Raw genomic sequence first — 24,599 nt, 5'->3', positions numbered from 1 at the left:
TGCTCTTCGTATTACAATTAAAGCTGAGGAGAGCTCAGCCTGGCATTGCTGTGGTTGTTCTGCGACAGAGGAGAGTGCTGGGTTGTTCTAAAGGAAAGATGTCACTTTATGGAAGTGACTGTTGTGGTTGCACAGCATGTTGTAGAAAATACACATGTGCACATTTAAATTGCACAACAACAGCTACAACTGCAATCAACTGTCCGTTCACTGTCGGCTGCTCCCATCGACTCCACTTGTTCCAGCAACGATAAATTAGGCTTTTGTTCGTCCTCATGCGTGACACCGTCCAGTTTCAAAGACGTCCTGATTGTAGATTTTGTGTCTGTAACATACTTTCAGTCATTTCTTTGGAGGAAGTGTCAGTTTGCAGCTTTTGTGTTGCCTCGGTTTCATCATTGGCAGGACGTGCATGACCTTTTTTGGACTCTCAGGCCACACTTGGCACCACCTCACAGCTCCTTGGCTATCTCTTTCTCCATGTTCCTCTAATTTTTCCTGGTCGCGAGATGACGTGAAAAGGGATGAAAGTTCTTTGCACTCTAGCCTTGAAGGTGTTTCCTCAGGTGCCAATCAGCAGCCCAGTTTGTGTGATTGGAGAAAGAGAGAGGGATATGTTGACCTTTGTCCTGCTTTACTGAGACTACCTCAGTACCTTTATTCTCTCCCTTTATCTCATTTCCTCTGTTTCTTTCCCTCCATCCATCTTCCATTTCTTCTTATTCTTTTACCGCATTCTGCTCCACTCTTCCCATCCCCCTCCGCCTCTTTCTCTCTCTCTTTCTTTCTGTCTCTCCCCTCCACCCCTCCCCTCTCTTTTCCTTCAGTATTCTCTCCTTCCACTCCCTCCTCCTCTCTTTCTCCATCGTCTCTCTCTCTCCTCCATTCGCTCATCTCCTTGTCAGTCACCTTCCATCTCTTTCTCTCACTCTCTCTTCTCCCCCTCTCTCTATCACATACTTGCATCCAAGTCTGTGCACGAAACAATCTCCCAACACTTTTCTGTACTCATAAACCTTACTTGATAAATGAGAGAGTGAAAGATACAAAGGCGCAGAGAGAGCGAGAGATGCACACACAGAAAAGGAGTCAGCAATAGATGGAGCTACAGGAATAAACAGATAAAGGAGGAGAGACAGACAGGGATAGGCAGAAACAAAGACAAAGAATGACAGACGGAGATGGAAGAAAGCAGCGAGAGTGAGGCGGGAGCCAGCCGAGTGGATCCATAATTTCAGACTGATCTGATGTTGATTTTATTTTTGTTGGTGTGTGTCTTGTGACTTTGAGGTGACTTCCATTTATCATCACATTGTCAAGGAGCCTCTGTGATGTATGAGCTGCTTTTTTTTTGTTTTGTTTTGTTTGTTTTTAAACCAACCGGCCACATGCTGATTTGCTGGAGGAATATTTGTTTGTTTGTGTCTGGTCTGTGTTGGTGTGACCAGAGTCACTACCAAAACTGTGTCGGAAGAAGAAGAAAAGAGGAAGAAGAGGGATGGAGGCGGGCAGTGTAAGCCCCGCCTCCCCTCATCCCTCACGTATAAATAGGAGGCGAACGTAGCCTGTTCTCACTCAACACTCACACTGAAGAATGAGATCCTTAAAGCACCTGAAACCTCACAGCAGGAGGAGCGTGGTGAGTTTATTGGCTGGCACTCGTAGCATGTTAAGTGGTAGTTTACGGAGGTGGTGGGCTTCATGGGCTGATCACACTCACAGCTGACAGACAGGTAGAGAGCTGCCTTCAGAGATGCTTTGGCTCTTGGTAGGGCTTCTTTTCTTTTTAAAGTTGCCATTAGCAGATTTTTCGTATTTCTCACTAATTAAGAATCGTGTCTGGCATTAACTCCGCTCGCCCTCTTTTGAGCTTTTTGCAACTCTTTTTCGTTCCTCTTCCTCTCTCGCTCTGTTTCACTTCACATTTTTTTTTATATATCTTTCATTCTGTCTGGCTTTCATTTTGTCATTTTCTTTCTCCTTCTGTCTCCTGGTTGCTCACTGCCTCTCCCTCCCTCCCTCCCTCCCTCTGTCTCTACATATCTTTCTTTCTCTTTCTTCCTCTTGCTCTCTTTTGACTGCTGCCTTACACTCACCCTCTCACTCTTTCACCCAGCTCTCCCCCCTCCCTCTTCAGTGTCTCTCTCTTTCTCTCCCTCCCTCTCTGCCTTCCCTCCTCCCCCAACCCCCCCTCCTCCTTATCTCTCCTTCACTCTCCCTCTACCTTTCATTTTCTCTTTTTTCTCCTCTCCCCCTCCCCTCCACTAGCCTCCTGCCTGCTCTAAGCTCTCTCCCCTGCCTCCCTCCCTCTCTCTGTCCCTGCTTTTTCCTCTCTCACCCTCTCTGTTCTCTCTCTGCTCTCCTCTGTTTTTGTCTCCTGCTTTTCCATTCTTTCTTCTTAATCTTGCTCATTTTCTCTTCCTCTTTTCCCCCCGCTCTTGCACTTGAATGTGTGTGTTTGTGTGTAGATCAGTAGGCCATCTAATCCCCCACAACACACACACACACAAGCCATACATGGTTAGAGCGCTGGATTAGGATGGTGTGTTTCATAGTTCCTGTGTCTCAGTCACTAGATCTAAAGATTTGCCCTCGGACAGTCTGGATTCACATTGACTTCTCATCCTGGAAACATTGATTTGGAGGAAACGTTATTTTATGTTCGCGTACCATTCGTAGTGAAGGGATAAAAAGCTCCTTAGAATCAAAATTTCTGTTTCACTCTCTGTCTTTCTCCTTCTATCTCTCTCGACAACCGGCTCAAAGAGGCGCTCTGATTGGATGATGAGCCTCGACACCTTTTTTGTCCTTATTGGATCACTTTTGATGAAGGACATGTTCTCATTGGAGGACAGTATGCTGTAATTTGGCTCTTGCCAAATTCTTGTCATTACTTTTCTGCCTGAGTTTAGATTGTAAATGGACCTGCACCTGTATAGCCCTTTTCTAGTCGTTCGACCACTCAAAGCACTTTCACAGCACAAGTCACATTCACACACTGGTGGCTGAAGCTGCCGTACAAGATGCGACCTGCTACTCAGTTTTTTTAAACATTCATACACACAATTTGGGGTTAATTATCTTGCCCAAGAATAAATCGACCGGCGGGGCCAGGGATCAAACCGCTGACATTCCTCATAGCGTACGACCTGTTCTACGTCCCGAGCCACAGCCGCCACTTGTAGAGCACAAGTGTCCTGCACTGACAACTGTTTCCCAGTTATCCAAAGCAAGCGATGTTGTGCACTCAATTGTTTTCTTAGCTTCTCTTGGACATTTTTGTTCACAACAGGGTTCCCATGGTCATTTCTGGAAAAGTTATGAAATTAGACAAACTACTTTCTAGGCCTGGAAATGCTTTGAAATTAACTGAATGTTTTGGAAAAGATTTGAATATACATTGTTTTGGCTATTGTTTAAATGATGTTCTTAAAATCCCTAACATTACATGAAATATGTTGTATTTATAATCTAGTGTATCATTGCAAGACTCTTGATTGGAGCTTTGATTTTCCATCCTATAAAAAGAGGTACAGCATTGACGTTTAACAAAGTACTTGTATATGCTGGGCTGGTCTGTTGGCATATGCAGCTAGTTGCTGGCAGGAATGTCTAACTTGTGAGTAAAGACAGCAGGCACAAGTTTTGAAAATCTTTTTAAGAAAAAGTGTGGGAACCCTGTCATAAGTTTGAGAAATTGACTGAAAAAACATACAGACCTTCACCTAAACTGAAGACAATGGCTGAGAAAAAAAATCCTTGCTTTCATTAATTTCCCCACAATACTGCACTGGAGGGCCATAACAAACTCAATTTGCTGACTATATCTCTGTAGTCAGATGCATATTTGATAACTGCTTCCTTGCAGTACTGATGTCTGTGCATGTGTCTCTTTCGGTTCCAGGAGGAGGCGAGCCGGCGCCTGGGTAGATGTGAGCCCAAGGTAATGGCCAGGCTGGTGGACATAGGCACACAGACAGATCCAGTAGTCGTGCTGTCCCTGGCCCAGGCCGCCGTGCTAGGTCTCATCTCCCAGAATGAAGTGTTCGGCGCTACCATTGCACCCAACGGCTTCTACACCGGCGAACCCAAAGAGTCCCCTGCACCAACAGTAGACGGAGTCGATTACGAGTACGCAGACCAGCTTATTGGAGCCAACGGAGATTACCTAGGAGATAACTTAGGAGAAGACGGACAGATGCAACCCAGCTGCAGTCAGAGGAGGTGGCAGCAGGGGCCCCCTCAACATCCGGATGCGAAAATGGTTGGCCCTGATCGTCACGGCCTCCAAGGCGGTGACGTGTCTTCGTCCCATGTGAAAGGGGAAGTGGTGAACTCTGGAATGTCCTCCTGCGTGCACATGCTTAACAATATGGCTCCCAGAGGTGGTTTAGTCCAAGTGGATCCAGCCACCCTCAGAGGCACCAACAAGAACTGTGCAGAGTGTGAGCGGGAAGCAACCAACCAGCAGCAAGCCAACACACACGTTCACCCTCCTCCCCCACAGGTGGCCCACAGAGGAGGGGAGCAGGGCCACAGAGGACTGCAGGGCCAGCGCCCTATGGGCGGACACGGTCGAGGTGGCAGAGAGGATGAAGAAGAAGTAGAGCACCAGGGGAACAACATGATGAAGCCCACACAGCAGGAGGAAGCCATCAGCAGCTACTTTCAGACCAGTGAAGTTGGCAGCTACGATTCTGCGGAAATGGGCATGGGGGGCGAGTACGAAGACAGCAGCCAGAACATGATGTGGACGGACGGGGGTGCAGGAGCACAGCACCAGCAGCCTCCGCACCCACAGCCTCCTCGTCGGCACGGCGGCCGCAGAGTGGACCGTCTAGATATCAACATCCAGATTGATGAATCTTACTGCGTAGATGTTGGGGACGGTCTGAAGCGCTGGAAGTGCCGCATGTGTGATAAATCGTACACCTCCAAGTACAACCTGGTCACGCACATCCTGGGCCACAATGGCATCAAACCTCATGCCTGTCCACATTGTGGCAAGCTCTTCAAGCAGCCCAGTCATCTTCAAACCCACCTGCTGACCCACCAAGGTACGCGGCCCCACAAGTGCACCGTCTGCAAGAAGGGCTTCACCCAGACCAGCCACCTGAAGCGACACATGCTCCAACACACTGATGTCAAACCCTACAGCTGCCGCTTCTGCCGCCGCGGCTTCGCTTACCCCAGCGAGCTGCGAGCACACGAGGTGAAACACGAGCGCGGACGTTGCCATGTCTGCTCGCAGTGCGGCATGGAGTTCCCTACCTACGCCCACCTCAAACGCCACCAGACCAGCCACCAGGGCCCCCACACCTTCCAGTGCACCGAGTGCAACAAGTCGTTCGCCTACCGTAGCCAGCTCCAGAACCACCTCCTGAAGCACCAGAGCCCGAGGCCTTACACCTGCTCCCAGTGCGGCCTGGAGTTTGTGCAGCTCCACCACCTACGACAGCACTCGCTAACTCATAAGGTAATGACACTGCCGTCTGACACTTTAGCTCCCAGACTTCTCTAGTTACAGGCAAATTATACATGTAAACCTGCTTGGAAATGAGACTGTTTAACAGACAGTCAACTCCCAAATCAAAAATACATATTTTTGCCTCTCACCTGTGGTGCCATTTACCAATGGAGATTGATGTGCGGACTGGTGGATATATCCGCCATAGAGATGTCTGTCTGCTCTGGAATATAATGGAACCAGATGGCACTCAGCTTGTGGAGCTCAGTGCACCAACAAAATACATTTGAAAAACTCAATAGCAATGTCTCTTTCCAGAAATTGAGACCAGGTTACACAAGATCATAGGTTCCCAACTGGTCCAGCCACAGGGTAACGATTTCTCCTTAGTCATTAGTTCAAGGTATCACATTTGATAAATTATCACAAATTCAATTTAATTTCATAAACTGTGGCCAACACATCAGCTCAGAACCCAATAACATAAAATATATTGCAAGAATAAACAAACAACACTTCAAAATAAAAGCTCTGGGCTGTAAATTCAATGCACTCCAAAATAAAGTGTGTTTTTTTACAAACTCGACTTGTTCACAAGTCACTTGTGGTCCATTCAAAATGGACCCGCGACCCCCTTTTGGACCCACCAGTTGGGTACCCCTGCCCAAGATAATCCACAGACCTTGTAAGCAGTTTCATGTAGGAACTATTTTCTTTCTATCACATCACTGCGGTGAAGCCAGTGTGCATCAAAGTGGACGAGAGGCTCAAGCTTGTGACAGCGTGAGATGTAAACATCAATAGCATCCTCTTTAGCTGAGCTGTAACATTAGCTAGCTCAGTGGTGCTAGGTGAGCTAGCAGCACATGCATGCTTCCTTCAGGGCTGTGATACGGTTGGTGTGTATAGTTTGGTAGAAAGAAAATAGTTCCTACATGAAACTGCTCACAGCAAAGTCTGTGGATTATTTTGAGCAATCAGGTAATGATTTCTGGAAATAGACTTTGCTGTTGTGTTTTTCCAATTTATTATTTTGGCACTTTGGGCACCACAAGCAGAGTTCCATTATATTCAAGGGAAGGCTGAGTTTAGACTGTTATTTCTTTTGTCATGTAAAAGAAAATTAGAGTACAGAGTAAAAACAGACAAACACACAAAAAGAGGCACTGTCGGACCACCAGAGGGAGGCTACCACACCTCTGTCCCTTTTCTGTCCTTTACCCATAGAGATCTGGGTGCAGAAGGCAGGTAAGAGAGCTTAACCTGGCAGGCGTCCATACTCCATCTGTACTGCGTCCTTTTGTGCCTTTATGTCGGTCTTATATTATGACTAAAACTTCCCTGGGAAAAAGCAAAATGTCCCACACCAAGGACAAGCTTTTTTTCCCCATATGAGGTTTTTCTCCTTGTGCTGAAATGTCTGGATCAGGACGTGTGCCCATTTTTGCATGCAGTCACCCTGACTGAGTTTAAAAGAGATGAAAGAAAATATAAGAACATAGGTAGCATAAACATGTATGAGCAGAAGTTATCAACACAATCAAGTGTGATCACATGAGCACGCGCACACACATACACACACACACAAACACGTTAACATCTGTGTACTCAGATTAACAAATTAGAACAGATCTGTTGCAAGATAATTATCTTACGTTGTAAAGAAAACATTTCACCGAAAATATGTTATTTAAAGAAATAATGGATCGTCCGTCGGTTCAGGGCTGCATCTTCACAAAGATTTGATTCTGTATATCCACAGTAGCGAGCGTCTTCATGTACACCTCATTATAGCTGTCTACTGAATGAAATGTCAGTAATTGCTCGGTGCCCCCAGTGTGTCCGACACACGCTCACAATTACTCACACACAGGTGAGGAAGAGAGAGATGAGTGCACCGAGAGATCCAAATTCATTTAATGTTATCGCCGCAGGCCTATCTTTTCTTCAGCGTGAGGCCTTGATTATTGGTTGTCTTTACAAAAAAAACGCAACATGTGACATCTCGACATCTCTCTGAAACTGCACTCTTCGTTTCCTCTTTTGGATGAGGCTTTTTTTCTTTTTAGGAAATTGCCAGACTTACACTCCATACAGAGAGATGGAGCGACGGATAGTTTCTGAGATAAATCGCACACAGTGACAGATGAAAATGCTCAATTCCTGCGGATTTACCTAAAGTTGATTACTTTAAGGGGAACAAAACCCCCATAAGCCCACACTCATCATGGAAATGAGAGAGCTGTCAGTATTCTCAGTGGAGGCAATGTTCTCTTTGTATTTGAGCCTGCAGGATGCTCACTGCTCCCCCTGGTGGACAACAGCAACACAACACATTTGCTGTGCAGACGGTGGGGGGACGGACAGTCTGCCAGATCTCTCTGCGCATACAAACAGCCTCTCGACCCACTTGTGACCTGTAATACATATTTGCTCTTCTCTATAAACCAGAATGCAGTTATTCAGAGCCACTTTTTTTGCCTGTTGACACTGACTGCAGAGTGGAGTGTGAGGAGCAGCAGCACATTCATTTAGACAAGCCTCAAGGCCTTAGATGTTGTGAATTGCCTGCTCTTGTGACCTGCTTCTCAGTGTTTATACATTTCCTGTCGCATGTGGAGGAGAATATTACAGAAACAGAGTAATGACAGGTGGAAAGGGATTTAATTTTTTCTGCTGTACTCTAGTAATCTCTTTCGACACACCCAAAATGGCTGCCATGGATTTTTAAAAAGTCAAACAAATGAGCTTTTAGGGATCTCAGAGGCAGTATGGGAATATCATTGGGTTGAAATGTTCAACCAAACTGGCACTGATGTCCCAGGCAAACATTTTCTTTGCCATCAGAGCCATCATGATCTTTGGCGTGCATGTTGGACAGACACCTCAATACCGAATTAGATAAACCCAGTTTAGATAGAGGGGTGTCAGTGTTACATAGAAGAACCGTGTTGTTATTATTTTGAGCCTTGGTGGATTTAAAAAGCTATATTAGTCACCTGTCATTCTTTGTCTTACTGCCTGTATGGGGGATCATCAGCTCTAATGTTTTGGAACTACAGTTCCCATGATACTTTGAGGATGTCTGTTTTTCATTTTACATTTGTTTATATTTTGGCAAATTTGCATAGTTAATTTTTTTCCACATTAGCTCTCAGCAGTTCCTGTTTTGATCGTCGGGTTGCTTTGATCATGAAGAAAACTAAAAACACGTCGATTGTCAGTCAGGTTTCTGAGTCATAAGGAGTGTCCTTTTAGGATTTCTTTGTAGATTAATGAACATCAGAGACAGGTATTCTTGTGAAGTCTAAGTCACATGTAGTGACAGGAAAAGATTTTGATACCAATGTCATGACTGATTCTGCTTATCCGTCCAATTCAGAACTGATCTGACTTATTCTGATCAGTTTTCTGTGTGAGGCTCATGTTGACAAGCGAGAGAAAGAGCGTGCCAGTTTGAGCAGACGTGTAGTCGTGATACAAAAACTCTGTTTAATCACAAAACCCTGCGTTACTCTACAATCCTCTGGTTTATTAGCGAAGTGTAGGATTCTCTACTCACAGTGATCAGCAGAATGAGAGCTGACTCGTATAAATGCATCTAACGTGGCTTGAATGCACGTTGGCAGGTCCACGCTACGTACGTCTAGTATATGAAAAGTCTGAATCATTACTTTGCTGCATCTTTATAAACTCTGATAATGTGTTTGCATCTCTCATCCACACCCAGAAACCATCTCTCCCTCTCCCTCTCCTTGCACTTCTCGTACTCAAAGAACTGTAATAACCTCCAGTAACAACTGTTTTTCTTTTGTGATTTTTCGTTTTCCCCATGCGGCAGCAAAGATTTTGCCATTTTGCAGCCCACCACAACAGAATGATACCTGCAGAAAATCTGTCCTGGTGTTTCCACCTTTATCATGCATTACGAGTAGCACTAATATGCCGTTTTTTGTGACATTTATTCCTCTCTGCCATGACTCCTCCTTGTTGCAAGTGTCTAGCAGCAAAGACACATGAGCCGGATGATATCACTGAAAGGGACAGCGAAGCTCAGACTCTTGAAGCATACAATTCTGATCGGACAATTTAGAAATGGTTCTCAACTGGAACAGTTCTTGATTCCCATCCCTGGTCACGCTGAATCTGATAATATGTATATCACATCTGTGTGTTTACATTTTGACTGAGTTATAAACTCTATTAACAGATTTCTGTATATCAATGCAAAATGTGTAGGCAACGAGAAAAGATTTTGGTTTCTGTTTGTAGTCCTACTAGTATTGACCATCATGAATGAGCTGCCTTTGGCTACATGCAGGTGGAGAGCAAAAGAGGTGGATTGCATTGGCCGAAATGCAATTGCCGGGGACATTGGTTTCACCAGACAATTGAGCTTTTTTTAGAAAAATGATCTGCATTCATATGAAAATAATCTATTCACAGAAATGAGTAAACAATGACTTAAGCTTGTTAGAGGAATTCTTGGCCTAAATATCCATTGGCTATACTAGAAGACCCGGAATATTTGCAGAGGCTGTCGTCGGGCCGATAGCCGTTCGGTTCTCAGATTGACTGAGTCATGGCTCAAGGAAGGAGTGTTTATTGCAGCAGTCAGGTGCTAAGGGTTGTAAAGTACTTTAATTGCCTCCATGAGCTGCGTGCCGCTGCTGCAGCTCCAACTGCTGACTATGTTGACAAGCAGGTCAAATAAGCAGCCAAACTGAAATAAAATAGCATCCAGTTGTCCTCATAACAGCAGCATGCACCTGTCCCTGTCACCTCGTACAAAGTTTTTCTCTTTCTCTCTCAGCGCCCTCCTCACACCTCCCCCTCACAGTTTAAACACCTCTAAATTAAGCAACAAATTCACTTTTTAGTTAACAGTGTGACAAGTGAAAAAAATACAGTATACATTGCCATATTTGAATGATTAACCCTTTCCCTCCGTTTGCAGGGGATGAAAGGCCACAAGTGTGACGTGTGTTCCCGAGAGTTCACCCTGTCTGCCAACCTGAAGAGGCACATGCTCATCCACAACAGCGTCAGACCCTTCCAGTGTCATGTCTGCTTCAAGAGCTTCATCCAGAAACAGACGCTCAAGACCCACATGATCGTCCACCTGCCCGTGAAGCCATTCAAATGCAAGGTCCGGATGTAAACTTGTTTCATTTCATTAAAAAAAAAAAAAGATAATATTCTGGGCGATAGGAGCAAGTGTGAGATTTTCTAATTAATTTTGGTGTGAAATGAGATGTGATGGCGCATTCTAAGTTCAGTTCAATTTAATGTAACAGGATTATGTGAAGAGGAGAAATTTCATAAGGATAATACGCTTTGATATCAGTGCTTTTGCTACAATGAAAATTACATTTCTTAGCGTGGGAGAAAATCCCACTGTAAGCTTCAAGGCATCCATCATCAGGCAGCATGTTTTCATCACTAACTACCATCTACAAGTAGCTGCTTTTTAATATATCTTTTGGTTATTTTGTTTTCCAGGTTTGTGGTAAGTCTTTCAACAGAATGTACAACCTGCTGGGCCACATGCATCTCCATGCTGGCAGTAAGCCCTTTAAGTGTCCTTACTGCACCAGTAAGTTCAACCTGAAGGGAAACCTCAGCAGGCACATGAAGGTCAAGCACGGGATGGACGTCTCACCAGAAGGACAGGGTGAGACGCGCCGCACATGCTGTCACATATTTTCTTTTGCTGTTATTTATCAATTGATGGTTGATTAAATGTAGACGCTCTTCTTCAGTCCAAAATCCTCACCAGTGAACCAATTCTAAAACGAGTGCACTCATGCCCACAAATGTAAGAAATGAACACTGTTTGTGATACATGTTAAACTGTAATTTTAATTTTGAATATTTGATAGTAACAGACCATCAGCGTGCACAACCGTCACGCTTAGTCGAAGCTCCCGACCTCAACAGCAAAGCCTTTTTCATAATACGCACCATTATTTTTTAGACAACATGCAGCAAGAGCAGAGTAATGCGTCATTAAAATGGTATTTGGCAGATAAAACACTGCTGTAAAATTTCAGGATTCATTTTTCATACAGACAACAATCACAGTCTTTTTTGCTGCGTTTATGTGTTGAGTTATTCACTCTCTTTTTCTTGTCTTTGGTTTTTACTTTTTTCAGGCAAATTTCTATTTATTGATGTAAAATGTTTACAGTTACAGCAACATTAAAGGAATAACTCACCCCCAAATGACCATTTGTATACCCGTGACAACTCTGTGTTATGCTGAATTCATTAAGAGTGTATATCTCCATGTGAACAAAGATTTCAAAACAGAGAAAATTCTTGATGAATTGCAATAAAAGGGGTCTGTGTTAACCAGCAGCAAAACTATATCAAAACATCCGTTCACAAACTGTCACACAGCTCTTACAGTTTCATCCAAGTTGAATTTATCCAGTCGTAAGCTCAGTACTTCCCAATCAGACAGCCCTTTTTGAAGGCCGACCGAACTAAAAATGAAACTTTTCTATGCTCCTTTTTAAAGTCAGATTTTTCTGTTTATTTTTTAATACGGGTAATTTTACATTGCTGAGCATTGCAGCTGCTGGTCGACCGCTGCCTCGGTCAGTAAGTTTGTTTGTGTTGTGTGACTTTGTTTTAACACATTAGTATGCATTGTTTAGAGTCACACAGTAACGGTGGAGTCTGACTTTGAAGAAGGCATTGATATTATTGAACTTTCTGTTAGTTTTGCTGTAATAAGGCAGACTTATACATCAAGATTTTTGTACCCGTTTTTGGATTCTACATTTCACTGTGGAGGCATGTGAGAAATACAGAGGTGATGGTAATTGATATAGTGGTACAGATGGTCATTTTTGGGGGTTTAGTGTTCCTTTAAGGCAGCGATTCCCAAACCTCAGGATTTCTTTTAGCATGATGTCCCTGACTGTTTTTGCTGTAAAAAGAATTTAGCTTTGGATATGTTCTTTATAATGCTTTTTCTTTTGTATTTCCCAGAAGTTCTTCCTGAAATGGATAACCAGGGGGAGTATGAAGGACAGAATTTCGGCTTTACATCACCGGACAATATGGACAATGGTGGCTCCCAAAACCTCACTAAACTTACCACAGCAAACATGGAGGACATGGAGGAGTATTACAATTTTGGGAAGGATACTAACAGCTACACTACACCTTGAGTGGTGATAAACCAGGAGAACGTATTTGGGGTTTTTTTTGAAGGCAGAAGGAAATTGCAGAGTTGTTGTCAAGGCTTTTGGGAGACACTAGGGACATGGTTTTACTTTTAATTTTGGCCTCCTTCCAGAAGAGCCAGAACTGACGGACTCTGATGGGAGGCCAGGAAGGAGACGCACTTCAGAGGAGATGTTTCAGCTCTGTCGCTGATAGCAGAGACACTGAAACTGTTGATGCCGGCCTGGAGCTCCTTTTTTTGGGATTACCATGCTTACCAACCCAGACTCTCACTGGCGGACAGTCAAATCTGTATGTTGTGTGTATGTATCGGTTATTTGATGAAAAAAAAAGAAAAAAGTTGCAGAGCCATCGGTTTCATTTGATGTGATAGAAAATTTGTTTACCATTTTGCCATTTTTGTCATTCACAACCAATGTATGCCCTTATATTTTTGACTGAAAGTGCCAGCTAGATACATTTGCAACTAAGCTTCCACCGTGTCAGCTATTTACTCACTGTATATCCAACTTTTGATACATAGTCACAACATATTCATAGGTTTGAATGCTCTTACTAAACAGTTCCTAATTGTAGTTACCCATTCCCGCCCAGCCCTCAGTTTAAACAGGCCGCTCTTTAAACGCGTGTGTGCTTTTTGCACTGGACATTGTAGCCTTTTCTTTTAACAGGGCACTTACTACCAAAGTTGCTACTGTCACATGTCGGCAGATACCAGAAAACAAGGTTACCGACATGCAAAGCCCTCTCACTGTACAAATGATTCTGCTACAAGCAGCGTGTTTACCCACCGTTTTTTGTCTCACATGGTTTAGCTTTACATGAATAATCTATCCCGTGTAGTGAATATACAGCTCAAAGTTTTTGAATTACTGAGTGAACAATACAAAGCACTTTTTCATTGAGATCTGTCATTTTTTTCTGTGAAGGCCATCTTCAGAGTGAACTCATTTGCCTCAAGGAGAAGAGCTGGGGGAAATAAGATCGTAGAATCTTTCAGTCCCTCGCAACGGCAATATTATTGAACACAAACAGATATGCTTTCTCCGTAGTTTTTTTAAAAATGTAAACTGCAGTTTCCTTGATATGGATATTTCACAGTTGTCAGTTTAAATGCGAATTGAAGAATGAGCAGTTTGTACGGAGACTCAGCAGTTTGGGGGTTTTGTTGTTTGTAGTTTCAGCACTCTTAAAATCCAGGGCTGTTTTCACTTCACTTTCAATTCACTTCATTCAGAAGATATTTCCCCCTTGACGTGGAAAAAAAACAAATACTGAAAGTGAATGTTAAATCCAATCTTTAGATTTAGAAGAAGAAAGACATTCTTGGGTTACTTTTTGTATGATTGAATTGGAAGTGGACTGACACAAGTCCTGCTGTTCATAATTCTGTTTTGGGGAAGACAGTCAGCTCCCCCTGTCCTGCCATGCAGGTCAGCCTTGATATGCACACTAAACCAGAGGAATGGTCGACTAGTTCTTCTTTGAGATGAGGAATATCAAACTGAGACCTCATGGAAATTGACCATGAATTATTTAATAAAGGTTCTCTAGTTTAAATGATGGAGACTGGTGTGTTAATCTGTCACTTTTTGGAGGGGTAATCCTCAGAGTCGGGTATTTTTAGCCATGCGAGCAGCTCTAGGGATGTCGGTCTGTCAGTTGTTCCACTACTGAAATATCTCAACTATTGGATAGATATCATAGAATTTAGTGCAGAGCATCATGAGATGTATCCTACCAACTCTGGTAACAGGCCATGCCCATGTTCCCTCAGCCCTGTGTTCCCTCAGCCCTATGTTCCCTCAGCCCTATGTTCCCTCAGACTGTGTCCTCCCTCATATATGTGAAATGACTGATAAGCCAGAGACTGAAATTAATTGTTTGTTCTGATGGAAATATTACTTTTTTAATCTGCAATTTCTGGCAGAAAAATGATGAGCAAAGTGGGAAATGTAAGCTTTGGGTAGGTACAACTGGACTATGGAAAGGCAAGCGAGTGCTGACTGTGCGTGGCCTATGAATTAACCTACCCTGGCTTAGCACATTATAGATAAGAGAATTCTTCTCTTCCTAATAAGCATTTGTTTGTCCCCAGTTTGGATGAGTGCTTTGGATGAAGGCCTGAAGCGAGGGATGGGGATTTAATTGGTTGCATATTTCAAAATCTTTAAAAAAAAAAAAAAATCCTAGGTTGAATTAAGGTCAAAAATGAGTCAGTTGTTCCTTGGCATTGTTTTGTGGCATTGTGTGAAGTGGAAGTTATGCACCTTTTTGCGATAGCAAAATTGGTCAGTTTAGCATAACAATTTAATCAGTTCTTCCTTAGCCCATGACAAATTTTTACACAAAGTTTCGTGTAACTCTGTCTATAAATTTTTGAGATAGGTGACCTGCCATGCCCATCGCCACGCCTCCTTTTGGCAAATATGCCTGGAATTTTAATAAACAAAGACAGGGAGTAAACCACTGTTTCAGTGGAGGTACTGATCTGAGGGAACAAAGGGTTGAGGGAACTTAGGGTGAGGGGACATGGAGTTCAGGGAATATGGACACACCCCCATGGATGTATTATGGTAATCCTCTGACTTCCTCTAGCATCACCTAAATGCTCACATTTGCAGTTTTAAGTAAAGAGTAAAAACTATTTGATGTTTGTCATGAAATCTGGTTCACACACTCAGCATTACCCCTGCTGTAAAGAGGGGTTAACATTAAAACACATTTTAGACACTTTAAAAAGGCCTACCTGAAAAAAATAATATTAATCTAGGTGGACTCCGAAGTTGGAGTATTTTCACCGCTTTATCTCGCCTTCACACAGCCCTTTATTTTGGCACTACATTTTTTAACCATATAACATCCACATTCCGACGCAGTGGCCTAATAGAGCCGCCCACAGTATTACTCCGCTGGTCAGCTGTTTGTGTCAAACTCTTGGCGGTTTACGGAAGAAACAATAAATACAATTGATTATGACAGCGACGACGAAATGGCATTTACTGTGGAGACAAAGGGATACTTTAACGACCCAGAGTACAGAGAACTTTTTTGGAGGAAGACTGAAAACGAGAAAACCGAAAATGAGACAGAGAGGGGACATTTCTGCAGAGGCAGAAGCTAACTGGAGTGTAAACACAGGCTGCTGCTGCCGGGTCTCAGGTCTGTCTGAGGCACATGTCGGCGCTTCACACTTTACTGGTTGTTTGGTGAGTATCTGCAGATAATTCGTGTAATGTTACGTGGTTGGGCCGTCACATCGAAAGAAAACTGCTCTTATATTTAAGACCAGTTTTCTAATAGCCAAAATTGAAGAAAGGACGATTTTATTTTGCCCAAATGTTTATTGTAACTTAAAGCATGACTGAAATGTTGGAAAACAACCCTTTGTTGGAATGAAACACACGAAAGACAACGAACATATTATATTATCATAAAGGTATCTCTTTTGTTTGCCAAAAAAGTGGGAAATCTGGCATTTTTGGCCTGTTTTCTGAACGATTTTGTGTTTCTCAATCTGCGTGTGAGATTTCACCACTTGAATTCCCATCATGCTTAAGTTTAAGAAGTTTAAGAAAGGGAGTTTATTGAATCATTTAACAAAAAAGGAGATTTTTACAATGCAACATCAGATAAAAAGATTCTTAAAATCCCACTTTCTATGTCTGAGCATTTAAAAACCTTTTAAATATTATTTTAATTAAATTTAATACCAATTAAGGCTTTATTTTTAGGTTGGTGAATTTAGTGCTTTTTAAGACTTCTTAAGGACCCTGCTTCAGTATGTTTTCTCATTAATTTTATGCAGTCTATTGGTAGGGGGTTAGTGTCTTGTCATAGGACATGTTGCCAGTTGTTGGAAATGAATTATAACTTTTGATTTTTGAATTTCTGAAGTCTCCGTCAACACCAGTGCAGACCCTCCCACTGTATGATGCTCACTTCTGCCTTGGTTCTGCACTGTCTCACTGATGCTTTGCATTGTGCACGGATTATACTTCCGTAAGAGATCATTTCCCAGGATGTGATTGAACAGTTTGCTAAGAGATACGACTCTTTTATGGCTGCAGATCATATTAAGTGGGACGTTCTTCAGCACTTAACAGTTCCACAGGAATGTTCCTCCAGGAGGAAATTTATAAAAAGGGGTAAAAGAAGTAATCTAAATGCTAATTTCTGGTAATTTTTTGATAGAGGCACCTTGTTCATTTCCTTTGACTTTTTAGTGACTGGGAGAGGGAGATGAGCTTATTCCTTGGTCAGTGGTTCAGTTAGTGTTAACCTCTGTCAAGACATTTGAGTACAAAATGCTGCAGATTGAGGATTGACAGCACAGATATCAAACTCACCAATGTTTTGTCAGTGTTTGTATGTCTGCAAACTCTGACTGTCTTTTATTAAATTGACAGCCTATCTTATACACCTCCTGAAGGCACATTTTGCTTTGGTCTACTTTGGTTACTTGTCGTTGTTATCCTGGATGACATAATGAAAACCAGCTAATCTAAATGAACAGAAACAATGCTGGAAGGTAAATTCAGGTCATTTGAAATTGGCAATTTACCTGACACAATCTGAATTGTTCTTGTGTAGCGAGCCTCAGTTATTCTGCATTACAAGCAGACTGGGACACCCATCAGTAGTGATCTGCAGGTGCAGTTTTGCCAAGAATCTATGTCAGAGCAGAGCGGTCTGCTTAGAGTGGTACAGTGAAGCTTTCATACGTAGTACAGTACATGGCTGGCTGACTGTGAGCATGTCGACATCTGCTGGTGTTATACTGTAGTTGTTGCCAAAACTCTCATCAGGTCTACCCCCCTTCTGCTGCAGCCACCACTCACTGTCATGCACTGGAGGGTGCATATGACACCTACTAAATGAGCACACAGCGCTGCATGAATGCGCTGCTGGACACAGGCTCGTATGTGCAAGTGCATGAAATCAAAATATGAAATGAAATTGCACGTGCAAGGCATTTAGTGTTACTGATTTGACTTCAACTCATTTTCCAGTTGCCTGGAGCCACTGTGAGGGAACTTCAATAGCGCCCTCTTGAGGAATCTGGTTCAACGTGAGAGGTTATATCACTGAGGCTCCGCTTGAGCACTACTTTGCATTCCCGAACTGACGTCTCATTGAATCATTGTGGAAATTCCTCAAGAGCACTTAGTGTTACCACTGCTTCCCAGTGATATTTTGTCATCTCAAAACTTTGTTAAAACATTCTTCTTCTTGGCAGATTTGATAAACAAAAATGCTCCTGACAATAAAAACACATAATTTTGCCTAACTAATGAAACCTGTGAGTATCGTCATGGAACAGGAATATGAAAGTTAATCTAACCACACCCAAAATGATCTGTGTTTCCCTTTCTGATGTTCAGGTTAACAACACAGAGCAGAACTGCTGCAGAGGATAAGAACAAAATGCCACGCAGAAAAGGCAACTCCATACAATGCATGTTATTAAGTGGTTAGCATTTTTGTCTGTGTTTATACACAGTTTTCCCTGAATATACATTGTAATTAAATATGAAAGACTGAAAATTCTGTAAGATGGCCCTTATAAGTTAACATTAGCATTAATATTAATTCATACATTAAAATCACTCAATTGTGCAATACAAAACTGAGGAACATGGACACATGTATGTGTCAGTGAGCCATACAAATACAAAAATTGGCACTGAAAATAGCAAACTCAATTCCTTCGAAATTGTATACAAAGATTCATACAAATGTAGGGTAAAAATGAGCTAAAAACAGGGTAAGTCCATGGGCAAGGGTGTCTTTCATTTGGTCCTTATTTTCTAAGAGCTTTGTCCAAGTTGGTCTTGATGGCATCCAGGAAGTCCGATGTGTTGACATAATGTTCGTTCAGCTTGCAGCTGCAAGATCAAAGTGCAGGGGTTACATTTGTAAGAAGTTACATAATCTCTCCCAATGCTGAAACGTCAGGGGAAAAAAATAATAATAAAAAGACACACACTTAAAATGACTGGGGAAGCTAAAAATGTAAACTCACTTGGCCAAGCCATGGATGCAGCCTGCGAGGTCCTTGGTCATCACGCCGTTTTCCACAGTTGCCACACAGACTTGTTCTAATGTCTGGGAGAACCTGGAAAGCGATAATACAGAGTGACAAATTATTACAATGTAAAATTATGTAGACATGTGTCATATGAGTAAGTGACAATAAAAAAAAAAAAACAGATATAATACTTGATCAAATCAGGATTTCCGTCCAGTTTGCCTCTGTGCTCCAGTCCTCTGGTCCAGGCAAAGATGCTTGCGATGGGGTTGGTACTGGTTGGTCTTCCCTAAAGAGCAGGGACACAGTTTAGGCGTGTTACAGTGGTGCATTGATGCTACTGTGGACACAGTCTTTCGTATCTCTGCCAGTTCTACTGTATTAATTCCCCGAGTAAATTAAGTCATAAAATGGTGAGTCCAGTCTGACAGCATAATGAGATTTACTATTAATAACATGGATCACCAAAAATGTGTTATGCTTTTCAAACACATGCTACTTGCTTGTAGCTGAAAATCACAAAAGTCAAACTGATTGAAATTGCACTTACTTGTAGTGACTCTATTAACACTTGCATTTAACTATTCAAAACAACAACAACAACAACAACAACAGAGTAGTATATTTAAGTATTTCAGTGCACTTCAATCATCTAAAAATATGTGTACATTTTCATGTTGGACATCTTTTCACCAGCTTTAAACATTTAGAGAATGTTTGTAATGTAAGTGGAAAATCATAACTTCAACTGAAACGCTTATCCTAAAACTAAATCTAAGCGCAGACCTTACAACAAGTCCCTGCCCAGAGTGAGACCTTCAGTAAAAACAGTCCCAGCGGTGTGACCTGGTGGCTCTTACCCTCTGGTGTTCACGGTAGTGCCTGGTGACGGTGCCATGTGCAGCTTCAGCCTCGATAGTCTTTCCATCAGGACACACTAGCACTGATGTCATGAGACCAAGAGAACCAAAACCTGGACGCAACACACACACAAACCTGCCATCAGGAGGCAATCCAATCACGAAAAAATAAGCTCGTGCATGAAACATGAGACGCAGTTCCGATGTGAATAATGTGACATTGTGATTGTGTGGCCTTTGCTGAGCAAGCAGGGCAAAGCAACAACTGGCTATCCATAATCAAATTAAAGTGCACTAACCCTGAGCCAGGATGTCTGACTGCACGTCTCCATCATAATTCTTGCAGGCCCAAACAAATCCTCCAGAAGACTTCAGGACCTGAGCCACCATGTCGTCAATGAGACGGTGTTCATACCAGATCTTCAGCTTGTCAAACTCTGGCTTGTACTTCCTGAAAATGAATGAATCATGAAATGTCTCCTTAACAGTGACTGGTAAGTTAACTGGCTTGGCCATTATACAGTTAAATTGGAGACTGTGCATTGTTTTTTCCTCTGGTTTCACCGCCAAAAATTGTGGTGAGCCAGCTTTGCCATTTTTCACCCTGGACACTATTTTTCCATGTTTTTTGTTTCTAAGCAACTTATTGAGACAACAATTTTTTGGTCCAGTGCTGGAGCATCAGGGTTGCAATGTAACCACTTTGTAAATGTTTTTTTCAGATTTTTATTAAGTGTCTGACAACACTATGGAAATTATCCTTAAAGAGATAAACGTTTTGTTAAAGAGTAAGATACTTTTTGTTTAATCAGAACCAGCCCCAAAAATGGCAATCGCAAAACCCACCAGACCCTTTTAAATGAACAGTAATTTTAGCATGTATAGAGCCAGGGAATAGCGGAGTTACAATAATCAGCTGAGCCTGTCAAAGGCAAAAACTGTCACTTTAGTGGACATAAAATAACGGTGCAGGAATGCCCTGAGTGGTTACATAGCAGCCTTGTTTACCATTCATACATGACCAGTTTTAAGCTGTTGTTCCTATTAGTGGCTTAGACACAAAAACCTGGGAAAATAGGGTCCAGGTTTTAAAATACCCAAGAAATCATATAAATCTATATTCCTTGTGCAATGTAATAAAACAATCCAGTGCATTAGGTCTGGATCCTCAATTGCTCAGAAACCTACGCCTCGAAGATGTCCTGGAAAATGTCTTTGAAGCGTCCGTCGTAGGCCTTGAGGATGGTGTTCTTGGTGCTCATGTACAGAGGCCACCTTTTCTGGATGGCATACTGGAAGCAGCTGTGAGCAAATCCACTGATGGACTGTGCAAAGAAATGATTATAATAAGGTTAAGATTTTAAACATAATAAATCACATCACAGAACACTGCATCCAAAAACAGACTACATAAAAGAAATATTTTTCTGACAAATTAGCTTGACCTGTCTATAAATACTGAGTCCTATCTTATTCCATGTAAATAAATGTCAAAACAAACGCTTTGTTACCTCATCAGTGTTGTACATTCCCATCCCACAGCCTCCTGAGGGAAAGTCGTACACCTCCCACTCTTTCTGCTTGCTTCCGTCAGCTGGAGCAAACACCATCTTGAACTTGCCAGGTTGGTCAACAACAAAGTCTGTGGCCCTGTACTGTGAGATTAAACATCAAACCTGGGCTGTTAGATTGCTACTCTGTCAGTTTGGATGCATCTTTTTTTAAAGAGCCTAACACACACTTGCGTTTCTTACCTGATCGCCAAAAGCATGTCTGCCAATTGTTATGGGCTGTGTCCAACCGGGAACGAGACGAGGGATGTTTTTACAAAGGATTGGCTCGCGGAAAACTGTGCCACCCAAGATGTTCCTGATGGTTCCATTAGGACTCTTCCACATCTTCTTTAGCTTAAACTCTGGGGGGGGGGACATATATAGCCCACTGAAAGCTTTTGCCATTGAAATACCCAAAGCAATGCTCCAGAACACTTCAGAAACTATCTCATAAAAAAAACTAAATTAAAGTATCATTACATGTATTTTTACTAACTTAATCACACACATATAATTTGTTTTATTACTAATGGTGGCAAACATTTTATAAGGCTAGAAACTGTCTGATTTGCTGTATAAATTCTATACAATCTAGGATACATAGTACAGACCGCACATTTAGCTTAAAATTTAAATTTATTTTTTAAGTCAAACTTACCCTCCACTCGAGCCTCGTCAGGTGTGATGGTGGCACACTTCACAGCCACATTGTACTTTTTAGTTGCCAGAGCAGAGTCAATGGTGACCTGGTCATCTGTCTGGTCACGGTAGGGCAGACCCAGGTCGTAGTACTTCAGCTCAACATCAACATTGGACAGGATGAGCTGCACGTGTACATAATGTTGATGTGTTATTTGCATGTGCACAACACTGCACAGCAAAAGCAATAACACACACACACACACACGCGCACACACACACACACACAAACAAACACACAAACACACAATGTCTCTGAGGGTTACAACCCATTTTAAACCTTAATATGAAAATCCTCAAATTTGCTCATAAATAAAGGCTACCTACAGTCTTTTTTGTACAGTGAAAGCTTTGATTATTAACCCTTTATCTGAATGTCTCTGTTCATCGTACCTTCTCTTTGATGAACTCCCATATGATGCGAGTCATCTCGTCTCCATCCATCTCCACCACCGGCTGGTCCACCTTGATGCGCTTTGTGGCATCTGAAAAGTATAGTTTTAGTAACTATCATGTTTTAAAGCTGCTGGTGGATGAAGACACTGAAGACGATATTAGAGGCTGCTGCTTAGAAGTTTTTTCTGTTTAAAGGGTAACTTGGGTATTTTTCAACCAGGATCCTGTTTTCACATGTTTTTACATCCTCTAAATGGGCTTGTTTTTGCCACTGACATGTTCAGATTATTATTCTGATGAGTGTCTTAACAACTTTATGGGAAGGATCCCTGCAGAGATATACTTTTTTTAAATTTCTGAGTGTTATTTAAATCCAGTAGATCGGTAGAACAATCCGGTAGAACACTCAGAAAAACCATTGAGGTTTGTCTTTCCACTGCTCCAACAATAACACACTCTGTTTTGGTTGAAATAAACCATTAAATGAACAAATTAGATTTGAAAATATGCTGGCTCTATACTCACTAAAATGACTGTTATTTATATGGAGTCTGGTGGAATTGGCGATGACGATTTCAGGATTGTTTCTGGTTAAACAAAAGGGATCTTACTCTTTTTTAGATGTTTTTTTTCTGTAGGGATGACAAGAACAAGGGAAACAAAAAGGAAATAGAGTCCAAGTTGGAAAATACAACTTTCCCTGTCATTTAGCAGGATGGTCACTTTCAAACTGTCATAATTCATACGTCTTCATTGCTTTAGACTGAATTCACAGCATTGTATTACACTTCTTAGTTGTTGAGTTCATTTTGGCTGATGTGTGACTGTCCCAGCAAACTGAAATCCCAGTGTACAACACACCTGCAGCTGGTTTTATATCCCCTTCACTACTGAGTTACACAGTCTCCATTCTTACTGAGACAGTCCAACCTTTCCAGTTAATGTGACCTTGGGATTATATGATAGCAGTTATTACCAGTCAAGCCCTTTTTGTACCCGACACGCACGTGGACTCCCATGCCAAGACAGAGGTGCACCAGGCAGCTGCTGTTATAAACTATTATTCAAATCTGCTCTGGGGTGAATACAGCAATGCTCTCAACTATGAGATTTACACAACAAACTTCTCTTCCACTCTTCACAATTTGTTTAGTATTCAGCATTTTGCTTTTTAAAAATAGATTTCAAACACAGTTACAACTAGTTACAACTTTCTGTCAGTTCTTTTTGATACACTGTAATTAGGTGCAACAGGAAAAGAGTTTTGGACTGTGGACTGTATAATTTCACGATAGTTAAGTGATCGATAGATAGCTGCCAATCAGTAACATCGACTTTGTACCCACTGCCACCTAATGCCACCTACTATTCCACTACTCATTCACAAAGCACTCACTCTGTCCATACTGAAGGTAACACAGTCAGATGACCACATTACTATGGTGAACTTCGCTGAGACTTCACACAGCAGTAAAACATTTTGACTCACAGTTTTGGTTTTAGTCGACGGATGACTTACAGTTCCTCTGTTGCAGCTGGTGCTGGCAGACGGCGGCCGGTGAGAGCACCGCGGGGTTTGGCGACAGCGCAGCGGCCGCACATCTGGACACGGTCGTCAGAGCTTTAAGGTAACCCGCCATGTTTACGGTGAAATAATTACAGTGACTGTAAATGCCCCTTACACAGCACCGTCTTTTCTTATGAATGACACGCAGGTAGAGCCCGGTAAAGCCGTGACGACGGAGGCAGGAAACCTACACGTCAGCGTGGATAGAGCACGCTTTACTCTGATTGGCCATTAGAGCCGACTTTGGACCAATCAGAGTAGAGTATGCTCGCTAGCTACACAGATAAGGTAGTGCACAAGAGGATGGATGTATTATAAGGAAGCTCTGGAGTAAATCTTACCTCAACACTTCCTCTTTCTCTTTTCTGCTGTTTGGTGCTCTTTTTTTAAAAAAAAATGAATGTATTCATGCTTTTTCCTCACCGTCAGTGGTGAAAGAAATACTCCTTTAATTTACTTCCGTATAAGTAGCAATATTAATAAAGTTAATTTAATGCATTCAAAAGGTAATTTATGACTAAGAAGAAAAGTAGCCAAGCTAAATATAGGCTACTCGAAGTATCAACAGTAAAAGTACTCATTATGAAGAATGGCCCACAATTGGTGTTTGGAAGGTTACTTTTGAAATGTAAAAGGTTACAGATTAGTTACCCTATTAAAAAATGAAATGCCACATAACTATTTTAATTACTTCATCAAAGTAATGTAACTCATGACATTCGATTACTTGTCTAACAAATGTTTTAAAAAGGGGCAATAAAGCTGAAAAGACCTGAGGATATAAGTGCATAAATGCTGCGCTCAAATTTGTCTCAATGGCTTTGCTGAC

The 24,599-nt window shown here is 42.1% G+C and overlaps 2 protein-coding genes across 3 annotated transcripts in view; one reads left to right on the top strand and one right to left on the bottom strand.

The window, feature by feature from the left end:
- znf710b (zinc finger protein 710b) overlaps positions 1-14,227 on the top strand; it is a 32,226-nt gene extending 17,999 nt beyond the window's left edge. The window contains exons 1-5 of one of the 2 annotated variants that reach the window (XM_042512121.2): positions 1,489-1,639; positions 3,905-5,476; positions 10,425-10,616; positions 10,970-11,141; positions 12,467-14,227. In XM_042512121.2, coding sequence (XP_042368055.1) covers positions 1,595-1,639; positions 3,905-5,476; positions 10,425-10,616; positions 10,970-11,141; positions 12,467-12,648 — 2,163 coding nt within the window. In that variant the 5' untranslated portion in view covers positions 1,489-1,594 and the 3' untranslated portion in view covers positions 12,649-14,227. Of the gene's footprint in view, positions 1-1,488; positions 1,640-3,904; positions 5,477-10,424; positions 10,617-10,969; positions 11,142-12,466 lie in introns of those variants that run through there. The other variant, XM_088079715.1, reaches the window with a different exon arrangement.
- Positions 14,228-18,112: 3,885 nt separating this feature from the next.
- Positions 18,113-23,968, bottom strand: LOC121961704 (isocitrate dehydrogenase [NADP], mitochondrial-like). The gene is made up of 11 exons (XM_088079718.1): positions 23,723-23,968; positions 22,201-22,292; positions 21,767-21,932; positions 21,310-21,470; positions 21,067-21,210; positions 20,744-20,880; positions 19,855-20,006; positions 19,556-19,668; positions 18,887-18,984; positions 18,690-18,782; positions 18,113-18,552 (listed from the first exon to the last, which is right to left on the bottom strand). The coding sequence occupies exons 1-11, from the start codon at positions 23,841-23,843 to the stop codon at positions 18,468-18,470; spliced, it is 1,362 nt and encodes a 453-aa protein (XP_087935844.1). The 5' UTR covers positions 23,844-23,968; the 3' UTR covers positions 18,113-18,467.
- Positions 23,969-24,599: the final 631 nt, after the last annotated feature.

Source organism: Plectropomus leopardus, chromosome 1, assembly GCF_026936395.1.
Source record: "Plectropomus leopardus strain MGB_pleo_1.0 chromosome 1, ASM2693639v1, whole genome shotgun sequence".
In the NCBI taxonomy this organism is placed as follows: Eukaryota; Metazoa; Chordata; class Actinopteri; order Perciformes; family Serranidae; genus Plectropomus; species Plectropomus leopardus.
The sequence above is the reverse complement of the archived record's forward strand: the minus strand, read 5'-3'. Positions and strand labels throughout refer to the sequence as shown.

Excerpts from the sequence above, each read along its gene's own strand:
- LOC121961704 (XM_088079718.1), bottom strand. The coding sequence starts at position 23,843 with ATGGCGGGTTACCTTAAAGCTCTGACGACCGTGTCCAGATGTGCGGCC. Across the intron at positions 22,293-23,722 it reads CCAGCTGCAACAGAGGAACT|ATGCCACAAAGCGCATCAAG; the intron begins GTAAGTCATCCG and ends TATACTTTTCAG. Across the intron at positions 20,007-20,743 it reads TTCCAGGACATCTTCGAGGC|GAAGTACAAGCCAGAGTTTG; the intron begins GTAGGTTTCTGA and ends ATTCATTTTCAG.